This window comes from Felis catus, chromosome D2 (assembly GCF_018350175.1).
Source record: "Felis catus isolate Fca126 chromosome D2, F.catus_Fca126_mat1.0, whole genome shotgun sequence".
In the NCBI taxonomy this organism is placed as follows: Eukaryota; Metazoa; Chordata; class Mammalia; order Carnivora; family Felidae; genus Felis; species Felis catus.
In genome coordinates, this window is record NC_058378.1 from 82339952 (window position 1) to 82355084 (window position 15133).

At 44.7% G+C, this 15133-nt stretch overlaps 1 protein-coding gene across 4 annotated transcripts in view; it reads left to right on the forward strand.

Annotated features, from left to right (window-relative positions):
- DOCK1 (dedicator of cytokinesis 1) overlaps nucleotides 1-15133 on the forward strand; it is a 529364-nt gene that overhangs the window by 120082 nt on the left and 394149 nt on the right. For all 4 annotated transcript variants that reach the window (XM_045040829.1, XM_011287620.4, XM_019813984.3 and 1 more), the window contains exons 20-22: nucleotides 1769-1858; nucleotides 2171-2271; nucleotides 6822-6956. In XM_045040829.1, the coding sequence (XP_044896764.1) occupies nucleotides 1769-1858; nucleotides 2171-2271; nucleotides 6822-6956 (326 nt within the window). The remainder of the gene's footprint in view (nucleotides 1-1768; nucleotides 1859-2170; nucleotides 2272-6821; nucleotides 6957-15133) is intronic.

The window sequence follows — 15133 nt, forward strand, 5'->3', positions numbered from 1 at the left end:
TTCACAGCGTAAGGGGGAGCAGTGGGGCAGGCACTGGTTTGGGGAGCAGGTCCGAGTGGTTGGGTTCCTCAGCCTGAGTGCTCAACCCATTTGAGACCCTCCGTGAGGACCTGAAGGCCCTGTGGTTTTGTGTGTTCTATGCATGGGCCGAGCCATCCGGGAAGAATGTGGCCCAGACATCCCATTCAGCCATCCTTCTGACACCCTTGTTATGGGGCTATCTCACCTGTTCTTTGGTTTTTAATAACAGCTTCATTGAGATATAATTCACATACCATACGATGCACTCTTTTAAGTTTACTTATTTTGAGAGAGACAGAGAGAGCAGGTTGGGGAGGGGCAGAGAGAGGGGGAGAGAGAGCATCTGAAGCATTCTCCAGTCTCCGAGCTGTCAGCACAGAGCCCGACGTAGGGCTCGAACCCACACGCTGCGAGCTCATGACCTGAGCCGAAGTCGGATGCTTAACCGACTGAGCCCTTCATTCCTTTTTATGGCTGAATCAGAACCATCCCAAAGTACGGCTATGCCCCAGTTGTTCCCTCAGTTATCAGCTGGTGGACATTCGGGTGGTTTCACCATTTTGATGTCTAGGAGGAAAGCTGCTGAGAATATTTGTGTACAGGTTTTTGTGTGGACGGGTGTGTTCCATTCACTTGGATACAAGCCTACGAATGAAGAGGTTCCCGTGGCGAATATACGTTTAACCCTTGGAGGCGCTGTCTAAGCGTTTTCCAAAACCATCGTGCTGTTGTACGTTGCCACCAGTGATGTGCGAGGTGTCCGTTTCCTCCGCTTCGTTGCCCGCCCCATACTTCCAGGATTGCTCATGTCTCGATGGTAGCATTCTCGGTGGGTGTGCAGTGCTAGCTGCCTGTGGTTTCGATTTGCATGTCCCTGTCGCTTCTCGGCCTTTTGGCTAAGATCAAGTGCGATTTGCATGCCCCTAGTGACTAATGATGATGTATCTATATTTTATTCTCTTTTACGCCAATATTCTGTCACGTGACACACTGCCTGTTCTTGAACTCGTCCACAAACAGGGAACTCATTACCTCCAAGATGGCTTTTCCTGGTCCGTTTGACGCTTCTCTCGGGGGAGGATGGTGATGGGCTTGGAAGACAATGTCCAGTGTGACATAACTTTGGAATCGTGCGATTTTTTTTTCTTCCCTTAATTAATTGATGATGGTTTGTCATTCTATGCTCTGATATTTACCTGGTGAATTATAGTAGGCTATAAAAGGAATTTCCAAGTTGCTTTTGAATAAGACGCGCTTCTTGGCGCCCCAGTTTTAGAGTCTCACACCTCTTCTGTCCTTGGGCATCTGGGCCTCTGGAAGGTCCTTTATTACTCTCAGCTGGAAACGTGTCTCTCGGTGACTTCTGCCCCCTCCCTGCCCCGGTCCTACACTCGGAGTCCGGGACGAGGCCAACCCAGTCTTCGCAGAGCTGGTGTTGAGTTCTTTGTCGCCAGCCTGGTGAAGACCAGGAAAAGGGGTGGAGAAGACCGAAGGGGTGGGGACTGTCAGGCATGTCCCTGTTGCCAGGCCTCCTCTGCTTGGCTCAGGCTGCCCTGTCTTTGCTGTGCATTCACTCATCTCAGATTTTTGTCTTGTGCCTTGAGTGGCTCGGAAAAGTCCCCGGAGCGCACAGCTTCTTTGGTGACTTCTGCGGGAGATGGGTGTTTGCGTATAGATGGTAGCTATTCTAGGTTGGGGGAAAGCTGCGTGAGTTTACTTGGTCTGCTGAGATTTGGTGTATCTCCAGTTCCTCCAGGACACCTTGGATGCCCTCTTCAACATCATGATGGAGAACTCCGAGAGCGAGACCTTCGATACGTTAGTGTTTGACGCTCTGGTAAGGAGCCTCTATTTTCCATCTTTTCCGATGTTAGGGAGGCTTTCATGCTGCAGCCTTTGAAGCTGGGGGAGGGCAGCAATCTGAGAAGTGTTTTCGGTTGTAAATCCCATCAAGGCATTGGGTTTGAGAGGCGGGGAGTAGCTTTCAGCAGAACGTTATAGTTAGGCCAATATGATTTCTGGAATAAGAAGAGGTAACTTCCGAAGATGTTCTTGTTCATTGATTCCCACCACAGCGCAGGTAATTCAGATGAGGATTCCAGAATGGCTCACGTTATCTTGCTAATGAAAATATTGATGAATTTAACAGGTATTTATCATTGGACTAATTGCTGATAGAAAATTTCAACATTTTAATCCTGTTCTGGAAACCTACATTAAGAAACACTTTAGTGCAACATTAGCCTACACGTGAGTTCATTTTTGTATGTTTATTGTTCAGTGTCTTTTTCATATGCTTTTGTCTGTGATTGTACATCCCCCTCCCCCTGCCCCCCCCCCCCAACTCTGAATTTCCTGGGATAATTTTTATTACCGTTTCCCTTATAACAGACCTAAACATCTTGTTGAAAGAAGATACGTGATAAATTACCATAACGTTCTGGAATAAATTCTGGTTCTCCTCCATACCTTCCATTTGTCTTTGAAATTTTCAGTTTATGTTCGATGAAACTGATCTATGGATGCGGAGTGCCTGCCTCACCGTGGCTTCCTGACCAGCTTTTGGCGAATGAATAAATGGATGTGTTCCTGGTTTGAGATGATTGGTTGTCTAATGTGGATAAAACTCAGTTCTCAGTAGATCTTTTTGCTCTTTAAAGAGGGTCTTCCTTTTTGTTCCAGATGCTTCAGCTGTAATGGGCTTGGGTTCTGACTGCCAGCCTAGCTGCTCTTAACCCTCCCGCCATGTCCCGATACCTGCCCCTCTGGGTGCCTAGTAAGCAGGCAGAGCAAATGTGTGAGATCCCGGCCTGAGAGGTGGCTCACTGGGTGTTGACCAGCACAGTCTAAGAACCCTGCTTAACCCACAGCACTGTCACTTCCAAGTTTACATTTCTTTCTTTCTTTCTTTCTTTCTTTCTTTCTTTCTTTCTTTCTTTCTTTCTTTCTTTCTTTCTTCTCTTTCTTCTCTCTCTTTTCTTTTCTTTTCTTTTCTTGCTTGCTTATTTATTTATTTTGAGAAGGTGGAGGGGAGAGGGGCAGAGAGAGACAGTGGGAGAGAGGGGTGGAGAGAGAGGGAGAGAGAATCCCAAGCAGGCTCCACCCTCCGTGCAGAGCCCGACGCGGGCTCCAGCTCACAAACTGTGAGATCATGACCTGAGCCGAAATCAAGAGTCAGACGCTTAACCTACTGAGCCACCCTGGCGTGCTGAAAGTTTAAATTTCTTAACCTCTTTGGGCCTCAGTTTTCTTATCAGTAAAACAGGCACGTCTTAGGGTTTCTTGAGAATTTCAATGAGTTATTACATGTTAAATGTTTGGAGTAATCCTTGGTGCTTAGAAAGCACTAAGCAATATTTAGGTTTTATTATTATTATAATACTTCTGAGGAGTTGCTCCGTCTCTCTTACCAGGGGATTTGTTGGCATTTATTTAAACTTTTAATTGTGTGAGTTGCAATTAAAAAAAATTTAAATAATTTCTTTAAGAAAATTCCCCACCGTAGAATCACTAGAGATGATCGTCTTTAGTGCCAATAACTTCAGTCAAAGCTCTCGTGTGTCTGGAGCGTATCTGTTTCCTTGCCTGCATGCAGCCATGAACACAAGGCCAGAGGTCTGATGCTGGCTCTTTGTATGACGTCAGTCATTCTGTCCCTTGGCCCTTTCATGTCTGCCGTGAGTACATGTCTATTGCAAGGCGGTGGGCAGAGCCCCAAGTGGGCAGAGAGCTGCCACATCCTCACGTACACAGAACCAGCTGTGACACGTCCTTTGTGCTCGCTGATAAATGTTTCACACGGTTTGTTCTCTTAGTGGAGATGTCCGTTTTGTGCTTTGGGCAGTCCCTTTCAGACTGTGAGGAGGGCTGACCGAGCGGGGCCATCTTGCTAGGGCGGACGAAGCAGGGTTTGCGGAAGTGGCCTATGAGCTGCTCCTCATGGGGCGGGATCTCCCTACGCGTCACGTTCACACTCCTGCTTCTTCGTGGAATTAGGACCAAACGGCTCTTCTCGGATTAGCTTTTGTATTGGAATTTCAGGAAATCAGCTCAGTGAGTGAGCTTGCCACGCTGTGTTCCAGACCTTGTGTTGGCTTCGCCCATTCTGTGCCTTTGCCATAGGAGGCCAAGTGAAAGTCAGGGAGTCCTTGGAGAAACACAAGTACCATTTTATCTTTAAGAGATGATGGGACGGAGTTGAGAATCGGTATCCTCCCATCCAGCCCCTGTAATATGCTGAAAAGCAGATTCATTTTGGACAATAAGTGTTTTTATGTTTTGTTTTTTGATTTTTAAGCGTTTATTTATTTTTTGAGAGACAGAGAGAGTGTGAGCCGGGGAGGGGCAGAGAGAGAGGGAGTCACAGATTCCGATGCAGGCTCCAGGCTCTGAGCTGTCAGCACAGAGTCCGATGTGGGGCTCGAACCCACGGACCGGGAGCCGAAGTTAGTCGCTTAACCGACTGAGCCACCCAGGCACCCCTCTTGCCATTTTGGTAAAGAAGCAATCCCAAGTGGTTTCTTAGTTCGAATTTGAGAATTTAAGCCTTGAAATACCAAAGGAGGTAACTGTGATTCACGCAGTTCTAGTGTGAATCATGGAAAGTTCTCTCGTGCGTTAATGGTCTCTGGGCCAGGGGAAATTCTGGCACTGGGTACCTCACGGAGGGTCTCCCAGCCACTGCCCCTCTAGAAGGCTGGGCAGGCACAGATGGAGCTTAGAATTTCTCCCAGATAGTTCCTTTACCTCTTCCCTTTGGTAGCGTGGAGATCTTCAGCCCTCTCCGCAAAGAACCCCAAAACAAGAAACGAAAGGTGACTGCAGCAGAGGACCTCTCAGTGCCCCACCTCCACCGCGGGCGTGGTCTGGGTGCGGGAGCCCCGCAGAGTCACCGGTGATGCTGATGGGGCAGGCGATGAGGGCGGACTGGTCCTCCAGGAAACTAGCAGAGCTTCTTTCTGGCCGCAGAGCTACTTTTCCCGGAGCTGGTCCAGGTCTTGCCTCTGCTCAGCGGATGCTGCATTTGGTCTGCGCCTCTCAGCGAGTACCAAGGGCGCTCCGTCTTTGTGCCATTACAGATGGCCTCGCTCATGCAGATGTGGCTCTTTTGACATCCTTCCTCATTTACTTTCTGGTTCTGGGTCTTTCTTTTTGCAGATCATTCCATTAATTAATTACTTAATTAATTATCTGTTGGGAACATTCCCAAAATGTGTTCTGTGGAATTTCTCTTTCTATTTCTTGAGGTATCAATGGGTTTAATAAGAAAAGGTAATCTGGCCAATAAGCTTGAAAAAGTAAGTTAAATCAGGTGAAACGGATTTTCTGGCAGGACCCTAGATGTCTTCTGCTGTGCCTCGAGGGCCACCGGAAGACATGTGTGGTGAGCCAGCCTCCCACCGTGGGAGCCAGGGAGCCACTGGGGAGAGGACCTCTCCGGCCCAGATTCTTCCTAACACCTTGCTCGGGTGCCCCTCTCCTACTTGGAGAGTGAAGAAACTCTCAAGTTTCTTTACTAGGGTTCTGCAACCTGATGAGACTTAGAAATGACCTCCCATCTGCTTGGTCACCCAGAAAGCTTCCCCCTCCCCGCTCCTTAAATGTTTATTTTTGAGAGAGACAGAGAGCGCGTGAGCAAGAGTGGGGAGGGACAGAGAGAGAGGGAGAGAGAAGAAGTGAATAAGGCTCTGTGCTGACAGCAGAGGCTGATGCAGGGCTCGAATCCACGAACCATGAGATCACGATCTGAGCCGAAATCGGCCACTTAACCGACGGAGCTACCCGGGTGCCCCTTGAAAGCTTTTTATTGTGGTTTATCAGGACAGTGGTTACTCTTAGGGCTATTCTGAGGTCATCCTTAATGCAAGTTACAGTTGCTCTTACGGGTATCTTACAATAATCTCGACTAACAGTCTGGGTGCGTACGGGCTCACAACTTAGCTGGAAATGCTGGCCGTGCCCTACCAGGTTATCTTTATGAGCATAATGAGTATGTAAAAAGTCACAGTGAATTCTTGTTGATGACATGGGAAGTTGGGGCTCATAGAAGTTTGGCCGATGGTTGTTGGACAGACTGCACATTTGTGGCTAGTTTTTGAATTATAGTGCGGCCCAATACACCAAAACCAGAAACCACGTTGAAGTTAAGCTAGCTGTTCTTTTATGATTCAGAAGCATTGCTTCAGGGTCAGCCTTCTGATCAGAGAGCAGTGATTATTAGTTTATGGGCCAGTAGTAGTAGAAAATGTAGAAGTTGGGGGCAGAATTAAAAATTCACCGTTGCCACAACTGCCTCTATCATTTGAAAATAAATGCATGCTCCGTGTTAAAAAAAGAAACATGACAAAAAGCATTACAAAAACATATTTGGCTATGAAGAAAACCTCTTCAATTTTATTTAGCATTGGGGAAGCTAGCGTATCTATCTAAGCCTGGGCTTCTTCACTTATGCGTTAAGGGTAATATATCTGCTATTATACCCAGTTATTATTATTATACCCTAAAATAATACTTGCCTTATTGGGCTTTTGTGAAGATTAAGTTACATAATACATTTGATGCTTAGAAAAACCTCTAAAATTTAGAAAAAAAAGGCTGGTTTTTGTTCAGATCTCGCTCCTCTGAGTGTTATTTTATGGCTCACTTTTAATCTGTTTCGAATGCATTTTATAAATAGGCATCTACGGATAAGTGTGAACCAAAAGAAGAATGGCCCACTTATGTGTTTCTGTCCCAATTAGGAATTGAGGTGTTGTAATTTTCTGAACGCGTTAATTGATTTGTGATTCTATTACGAATAGGAAGCTGACAAAAGTTTTAAGAAACTATGTGGACAATGCGGAAAAGCCGGGAATAAATGACCAGCTGTACAAAGCTATGAAGGCTTTGGAGTACATCTTCAAGTTCATCGTGCGCTCCAGGATCCTGTTCAATCAGTAAGTGTCACCCGTGCTGGCCCTCCTAGGGAATTTTAGGCGATCTTTTACTTCCTTTCTTCTCCTTCTCTGTTCCCCTCTCTCTTCTCCCTCTTCTTTCCCTTCTCGCTCCTTCTTCCTCCCTTTCTTTGCTTTCTAGCATGACAGAGCAGTAATAGATAGCCGTGCCGGGTTGGGGTCGCCCCCTCTTAGGGTAACTGCTCCCCACGCTGTGAAATGCGAGCACAGGTTTGAACAGCAAGCTCTGTTCCCAAGTCTGAAATGTGTGCGTGTGAGTGAAATACTGACCGCTGATGTATTCCGAGTTTATCAGAGGTAGTGCAGGGTGTGCACAAAGGGCTCTGAAGTTCGTGCCAGTGTATCCTTCGATAGAAAAAACGCCTCAAGAGAGCAAACAGTTAAAATAAGCAACAGCGTCAGAAGGCTAAAACCATGTTAATTGCCTCCCTTGGGAAGACTGGAGCTTCGGCTGTTTCTTTCCTTCAACCACAATAATATTTTGCTTCTGGAGAGAGATTCTCACGTGTGGAACTTCCAGGTGAATGGGCTTTCAGGTATTGAGGTCAGTGACCTGTTTCTCATACTTTGTGGATGAATGTGTGCATTGTTTTTGAACCTTAGAGTGGATTGGGGGTGTTGGTGACTTTCTTTTTTCATAGAGAGAGAGAATCTTTTTCCAAGTGTCTGTGGTTAAGAGCTGTGCTCAAGCCAGAGTTTCCCAGTTAGCCCACGATATGGAACTGTGTGACTGAAGAGATGTGCGAAAGGGGTAGACTGAGCGTTGAGTGTTGAAGTGGGCTCTCTGTGCTTGTTTCTTTGGGAGGGTGGCTGCTTTGGGTGACCTACTGTGAGTGACGATGGTTCCTGTTGATTATTCAAGGTTGACGTTCTTGTTGTGAGTTCTACACTCAGACATGGAGTTTCACAAACTGATGTTCCTTTGATTTAGAGAACACACATCACCTTTAAGAAAAAATTTTTCTTAAGGTTTATTTATGTTTGGGAGAGAGAGAGCGAGAGAGAGAGAGAGAGAATGTGCAAGTGGGGGAGGGACAGAGGGAGACGGAGACAGAATCTGAAGCAGGCTCTAGGCTCTGAGCTGTCAGCACAGAGCCCAACGTGGGGCTTGAACTCACAAGCCATGAGATCATGACTTGAGGCAAAGTCAGTCGCTTAACCAATTGAGCCACCCAGGCGCCCCATCTTTTAAAAGCACAGTGCTTTGTGAATGTACGATTGAAAACTGGGAATTGGACCATTGTAGACCCAAATTAGTCCCTTTCTATTTCTCTTCATTTTATCTTCATTGGCCTGAGGTAGGCTCCTTCAGAAGGGCCCAGGAGAAACGGATGGTATTCCGATCCAATCTTGTGCACACCATGGTGCAAATAAAGCCAGAGGAGCAAGTTATTGACTATGCATAGACCTGGAAAAGTGATACACAGGGTGGGACCCACCATTGATTAGAGTGGTGATCAGTGGTTAACCGCCCCTGTGTTACTGGTTAAGGATTATTGTGCTTGTGTTCTCTCTGGAGTTGACGTGATACAGACAACATTCTCTACACTGCCATTTGAATGTATGAAGACACACAGTTTGAGGCCATCATGCTGTCATCCTCAAGTAAGATATCAAAGGCCTGTTCTTTGTGCTAATTATAGGTAGGTATGAATCTTGCTGTAGACTGAGCTTTCTCTTAAGAGACAAGGCCATTGACGATTTTCCCGCCGTCAGCTGTGAAAGATGACCAAGTAAAGTAGACTTTGTCTTCCTGCATTTTATTTTATTTTATTTTATTTTATTTTATTTTATTTTATTTTATTTTATTTTAATTTTGTTTAATTTAATTTTATTTTATAATAAAATTAATTCTATGAAAATGAACTTCTTGTCACCCTCTCTCTTGCTTTTGTATTTTTCCCCACTAAATTTAAATCCTTAATTACCCTAAACCAAAATCTGCACTAAGGTGAGAGCATGAACTTGAGAGAATGGAATAGTCAGGTGATTTGTATAGGTTTTGTCATGTTTTATTTGAAAGAAATTTAACCTTGTACAATTTGTAATCAACATGACATCGAGTCATGGGTTTGGTGATGCTCATTTCCTTCCCAAACACACTGCTGACTTTCCTTCTCATTCAGAGATTAGGAATCAAAAGGAACGTGCATTGATAATCATTGTGTTTCTGCTATTGTAGTAAGTGCCATAATCTTGTACAAAATAATGCAGCTAGAAAAGATTGGGGTCACCCAAGTGAACCTTTGGCAAAGTTATTTCTTTCTCTTAATCTCTTTCAATCTCCAAATACAAATGGCATGATATCTTAGAACCATGGCCCATCAGTGTTGAATTTGATCAGTCTTCCTAGAGGTTAGGACTATGATTGGCTTTGTGTTACAGGAAAGCCTAGCTTAACGTGGCTTCACCAGATGAGCTTTACTTCTCCCTAACTCCATACACAACATATAGCCCAAAGGAAGATTCCGGAACTCATGCACTTGTTCCCTGGTTTCCCCCATGTCCTTGGCTCCATTTGCCTTTCTGCTCTACTATCCTTAGAGTCTGTCTCTTTGTCCTGTGGTCCTGAGGTGGCTCCTGCCCCTCCTGGCATCAGAACTGCATTCTAAACAGCAGAGAGGGGAAGGTGTGGCATAAACAGCCTCCTACTCTCCTTTTTAAAGAACTTTCCCACCCCCTACAAAGTGTCACGTGCTTTCATCCGAGTGGCCAGAACTATGTCACATGACCACCCTAGATGCAAGGGTGGTTGGAAAAGATTTTTTATTTTTTTTCTAAGTTTATTTATTTATTTGGAAGGTGGGAGAAGAGGCAGAGAGAGAGGGAGAGAGAATCCCAAGCAAGCTCCTCACCTCCAGCACAGAGCTCGATGTGGGCTCCAAGTCATGAGCCGTGAGATCGTGACCTGAGCTGAAACCAAGAGTCACGCACTTAACTAACGGAGCCCCCCAGGTGTGCCTGGAATAGATTTTTAGATGGAGTTATTGATGCTTTCCACAAAATCAGGGTTGTTTTAGTGCAGGAGTAAGGGAGAAGTGTGTATCGGATAGGTGATTAACATTCTCTTCCTCCTGCTTTTAACCTGAATTTCTGTTGCCTGACAGCTAAGAACGCCCCTAACTTACTCTGAGTTACTAAGTTCTACTTAATTAGGCCCCTGAGAGCTGTTCTCCCTTTTAGTTTGGGGGTCAGTCTCAGAGACTCCTGTCACTAGTACCTCCTTGGCTTTAAATCACCGGAGCCCTGTGTGACGCACAGATGTGATTCAGTCTTACTGTCTCTGCAGAAGTGGAGCGAAATGCTCAGCAGGTCCTTGCCTGTGACCCGGGGGAGGGTTTTCGGTTGGATATCCTTAGGAGTGCCTTTGTTTTGGCGCTTGGCAGCGTGGTATTGGCATTGACCGTGATCCCTCGGCCGGCCTTTGTCCTGGAGTGGCCCCAGCAGGGGCCAGGCCTGATCCCAAAGGAGTTTCTTTGCTTGGATGACTTGTTTGTGAAGAGCTGGGACTGTTCAGGACAAAAGAGCAGAGAGGTCGCAAGGCGAGCAGCGGCAGTTGCCAAAAGGCCGTGAGACTTTCTAAGGCTCCCAAGGCCCTTGTCTGGGCGTCCCGGACCTCATCTGAATACTGTAGCTGACACGAAGGTTTTGACGACGAGGTCCTTCCCTCCTGCCTTCCCTCCTCTGCCTTCCCTCCTCTGCCTTCCCTCCTCTGCCTTTTCCTCCTCCCTCCTGTAAGTACGTAATGGGCTTTGGAGCCCTGACTGTACCCCTGAGGGCAGAGAGCAACAATACGTTCCTTTCAAAACTTAGAACCCGGTTGTAGCCACATTATGTAGATAAGATCAGATTCCTGAGACTCAAACCTGTAGTCTGAAACTGCTGAGAACTCAAGATTCTGTGGGAAGGAACAAGGTCACGGCCTTCAAACCGTGGACCGCGGGACTAAGGACTTGAGGAGGGTCTCGCTCTCCCCACCCCCACCCCCATCACCCCACCGTACATTTCAGGAGGTCTTCATATTCCTGTTTTGTACAGGCCGCTTAAAGAGAAAGCAGGCCCGTGTCCTACGCAGATATCGGGAGCATGTGCTGCATGACGAGATGTGAGCTGCTCTGTGGTGGGGTGTTTTCAGAGCCGGGGGAGCAAGCAAACCAGGGTTCCCATTTTCTTAAATTTTTTTTTTTCAACGTTTATTTATTTTTGGGACAGAGAGAGACGAGCATGAACGGGGGAGGGACCGAGAGAGAGGGAGACACAGAATCGGACACAGGCTCCAGGCTCTGAGCCATCAGCCCAGAACCTGACGTGGGGCTCGAACTCCCGGACCGCGAGATCGTGACCCGGCTGAAGTCGGACGCCCAACCGACTGCACCACCCAGGCGCCCCTCCCGTTTTCTTACCTGCACCACGTTTGTTACCTTGGGAGAAAGACAGTTGTGCTCACAGCTGGAGGCGACAAGAGTGTTTTTCTCTTTGCAGTTGGAATAAACGTTAGGGGTCCTTTATTTTTCTCCTTCTTTCAAAACGGTCGGCTGTGTTTTCGGGTATTGTCCTACGTTTGTAAAATTCCCGGCTAATTGATCGTCATTATTCTTCCAAAGAACAAAGAGGTGAAACTTTGGAGAGGAAGATACAGAAGATTATCCCGCTACCTTCCTCACTGTGCGAATCTGTGCTTTTTCTGTTTTGTTGAGAAAGCTCGTTTTGTTTTGAAGTGAGAACAGCCGTTTTAAAACTCTGGCCCAAAGACATTTGGTTCAGAACCCACAGAAGGATTCCTGACAGCCGGGGGCACTTCTCCGCTGGTTTTTGTTTGTCTGTGTTTTCTGTGTGGGTGGATCACATTAACTAGGAAGCCAGAAAACAGACACATCCTGCATCAGATCTTCTGAAGCAAATTACTAAAGCTAGTTATTGCTGTGTTCCTCTTCTGTCTTTCCGGTGCTTTGTGGCGGCTCTGCCTGTCATCGGGCGTTAGCTTTGTGAATAATGAGTTATTGATCATGAATAAGTTGTTGCCTCTCTGTCATTCTGTTCTCATTTCCTGGGTCACAAAAATAGAATGCAGTTAATAGACAACAATTTTGTCATTCCTTGACAATGAATACTTATACAACGTATAAATAGAGCAAGGAATGATCACTAGGTCTTACTCTATTGTCTGCTTATCTACTGATAGCCCTCTGAGTTCTTTCCTCTCACCCCTTCCTCCACCTCAAGGTGGGTCATGCAAGGGACTCTTCTGGGTTCATTTCATAAAACACAGAGGTGAGACTCTAGAGGCCTCCCTTTCACTACAGAAAGATGCATCAGTGGGATTGCTGTAAAATACTAACCATTTTGGTGTTTGAAACATCTTGAGTGGAAGCAGAGAAACTAATACTTAAATTTTCACCAGAGGGATTCCTGGTAGAATTTTAAATATAATAGAGACTCATTAATTATACCTTCCAGATTTTGAAGCTGTGTTATTGGGAGCATACAGATACAGAATTGTAATCTCTCTCTTGTGGATTTATGGGCACAACCTGCTTTATTGCACTTTGCAGATACTGTGAGTTTTATAAATCGAAGGTTTGCGGCAACCCTGTGTTAGGCAAGTGTATTGGTGCCATTTTCCTAAAAGCATTTGCTCACTTCATATCTGTGTCACATTCTGTCAATTCTTGCAATATTTCAAACTTTTCATTATTATTATATTTGTTATGGTGTTATAAGTGGCTGAAACCCCAGATGATCATTAGCATTTTTAACAATATTCAAAAAGAATTTTTTTTAATGTTTTTATTTGTTTTTGAGAGAGAGAGAGAGACAGAGCATGAGCAGGGGAGAGGCAGAGAGAGAGGGAGACACAGAATCTGAAGCAGGCTCCAGGTTCTGAGCTGTCAGCACAGGGCCCGACGGGGGCTTGAACTCACAGACCATGAGATCATGACCTGAGCTGAAGTTGGACGCTTAACCGACTGAGCCACCCAGGTGCCCCAACAATATTTTTTAAATTAAGGTATGCACATTTATTTAAGGTATGACGCTGTCGCACATTTAACAGACTGCACTGTAGTGTAAACCTATTTTTCATATGCACTGGGAAACCAAAAACTTAGCTTTGAGTCTCTTTATTTTATTTTATTTTATTTTATTTAATTTTATTGTGGTGGTCCGGAAACTGAGCCTGTAGTGTCTTTGAGGTGTAACTGTATCCCTTAATAAATATGAAAACATTCCCTTTATCTTTTGGTTAATATTTATTTGCATGGAATATCTACCTTGCCTCCCTCTTTTTTTTTTTTTTTTTACTTTTAACCTTTCTGTGTCCTTATATTTAAGGTCTGTGTCTTGCACACAACACATAGCTATAGCTTTATTTCTTGTAGTGTGAAAATCCTTTTAACTGAGTAGGTGGTTTATTTACATATGTTGTAATTGAGTAATATGTTGGGTGTATATTCACTGTCTTTTTGATAACTTTCTCTTTTATCCATCTGTTTTATTATTATTTTTTACGTTTATTTGTTTTGCAAGAGAAAGTGAGTGGGGGAGGGGCAGAGAGAGAGGGAGATAGGAAATCCCAAGCAGGCACTGCACTAACAGCATGGAGCCTGATGTGGGGCTTGAACTCATGAAACCATGAGATCATGACCTGAACTGAAATCAAGAGTCAGATGCTTAACTGAGCCACCAGGCCCCCTCTTTTACCCACCTGTTTATGTTCTTCAATTACATATATATTAGACCCCCTTATTATACCCTACAATCTCTAGTACGCTTTTCTATATTTTGTCTCTGTGCTTATTTTCATGTTGAGCATCTTCCATTTCACTAATTCTGCCTTTTACTTTGTCTAATCTCAATTTAATCCATATAATGAATTCTTAATTTTGGATATTCTATTTTTAGTTTCAAAGTTTTCATTTGATTCTTTGCTATAGATTAATTTCTGTACTAAACTTTCCCATCTTACTTTCTGTTTTCTCCATCTATTTTTCATATTTCCATCTTTTTACTTTCTTCATTTTTTGTTTTAAAATATGATAATTATATTTATGTTGACATTTTTGCTAGCTAACTGCAACACATATTTTTTAGGTTTATTTATTTTAAGAGAGTGAGCGAGCAAGCACGAGCAGGGAAGGGGCCAGAGAGAATCTCAAACGGGCTCTGTGCTGTGGAGTGTACAGCCCGACATGGGCCTCGATCTCATGAACCGTGAGATCATGACCTGAGCTGAAATCAAGAGTTGGACACTTAATCAACTGAGACACCCAGGTGTCCTGCTAATGGCAATATCTTGACTACCTGTGCTTCTGTTTCTGTTGTCTTCTTCCTTTTTTTTTTTTTTTTTTGATTTGGCCATGTGATCTGTTCTTTTGCTATGTTTAGTTAAGCTTTATTTTAATGTAGCTCAGGATAATGTGCTCTTCTTCCAGACATGATTCCTCCTTTCCCTCTGTAGGCAGAGACAGTGGGAATGACCTTGTATTCTACACATGCTGTACGGGGTCAAGGCTGTGTGTAGCCTTGGTAAATCCTCTGTCTCCATTTGCTTCTGGTTCTTCAGGGTTTTTGGCTGAGGGTCTGCTGGGACATCTGGGACCCTGCCCTCTGGCATTTTCTAGGTCGTTGTCATTCATTGTCTTTGGAGGCTAATAAAAACTCTACAGAGGTTTTCGGTGTGGTTTTTAGTCTTCTGCCCCATGGAGCTCTAGGAATTGACAGATGTCCTGTGGACGAGAATGACTACACACCTGAAGCCTCCCCAAGTGTTTGTACTACTCTCTAAAACGTTGCCGTGTTGTTTGGTGGCGTTACCGCTAGCAGAAGTTCACGACTCTATACTTTTGTTTGCCATACACCGTTTAAACAAACTCCTATTGAATAAAATCCTTTGCAAAACCGATACACCAGGTTGCAGTTTCCCATTTTAGACAGAATTTGTTGCTTTCCAGTGGAACTCATTTAAATATAAGATTACCTCTAGGGTAATTAATTACCACTTAGTTTACAAAATTTCCCTTTGTACTCAAGTTTTCAGGTATGGTCTACTTTTAATTAGGCAGAAAACTAGTCTATGTTAAGAAAACATCTGCATGGCGACATTTTAAAATGCAGATGCATTGCTTTTTAGTAACACAGCAATTTGAAATCACTGCTAATCA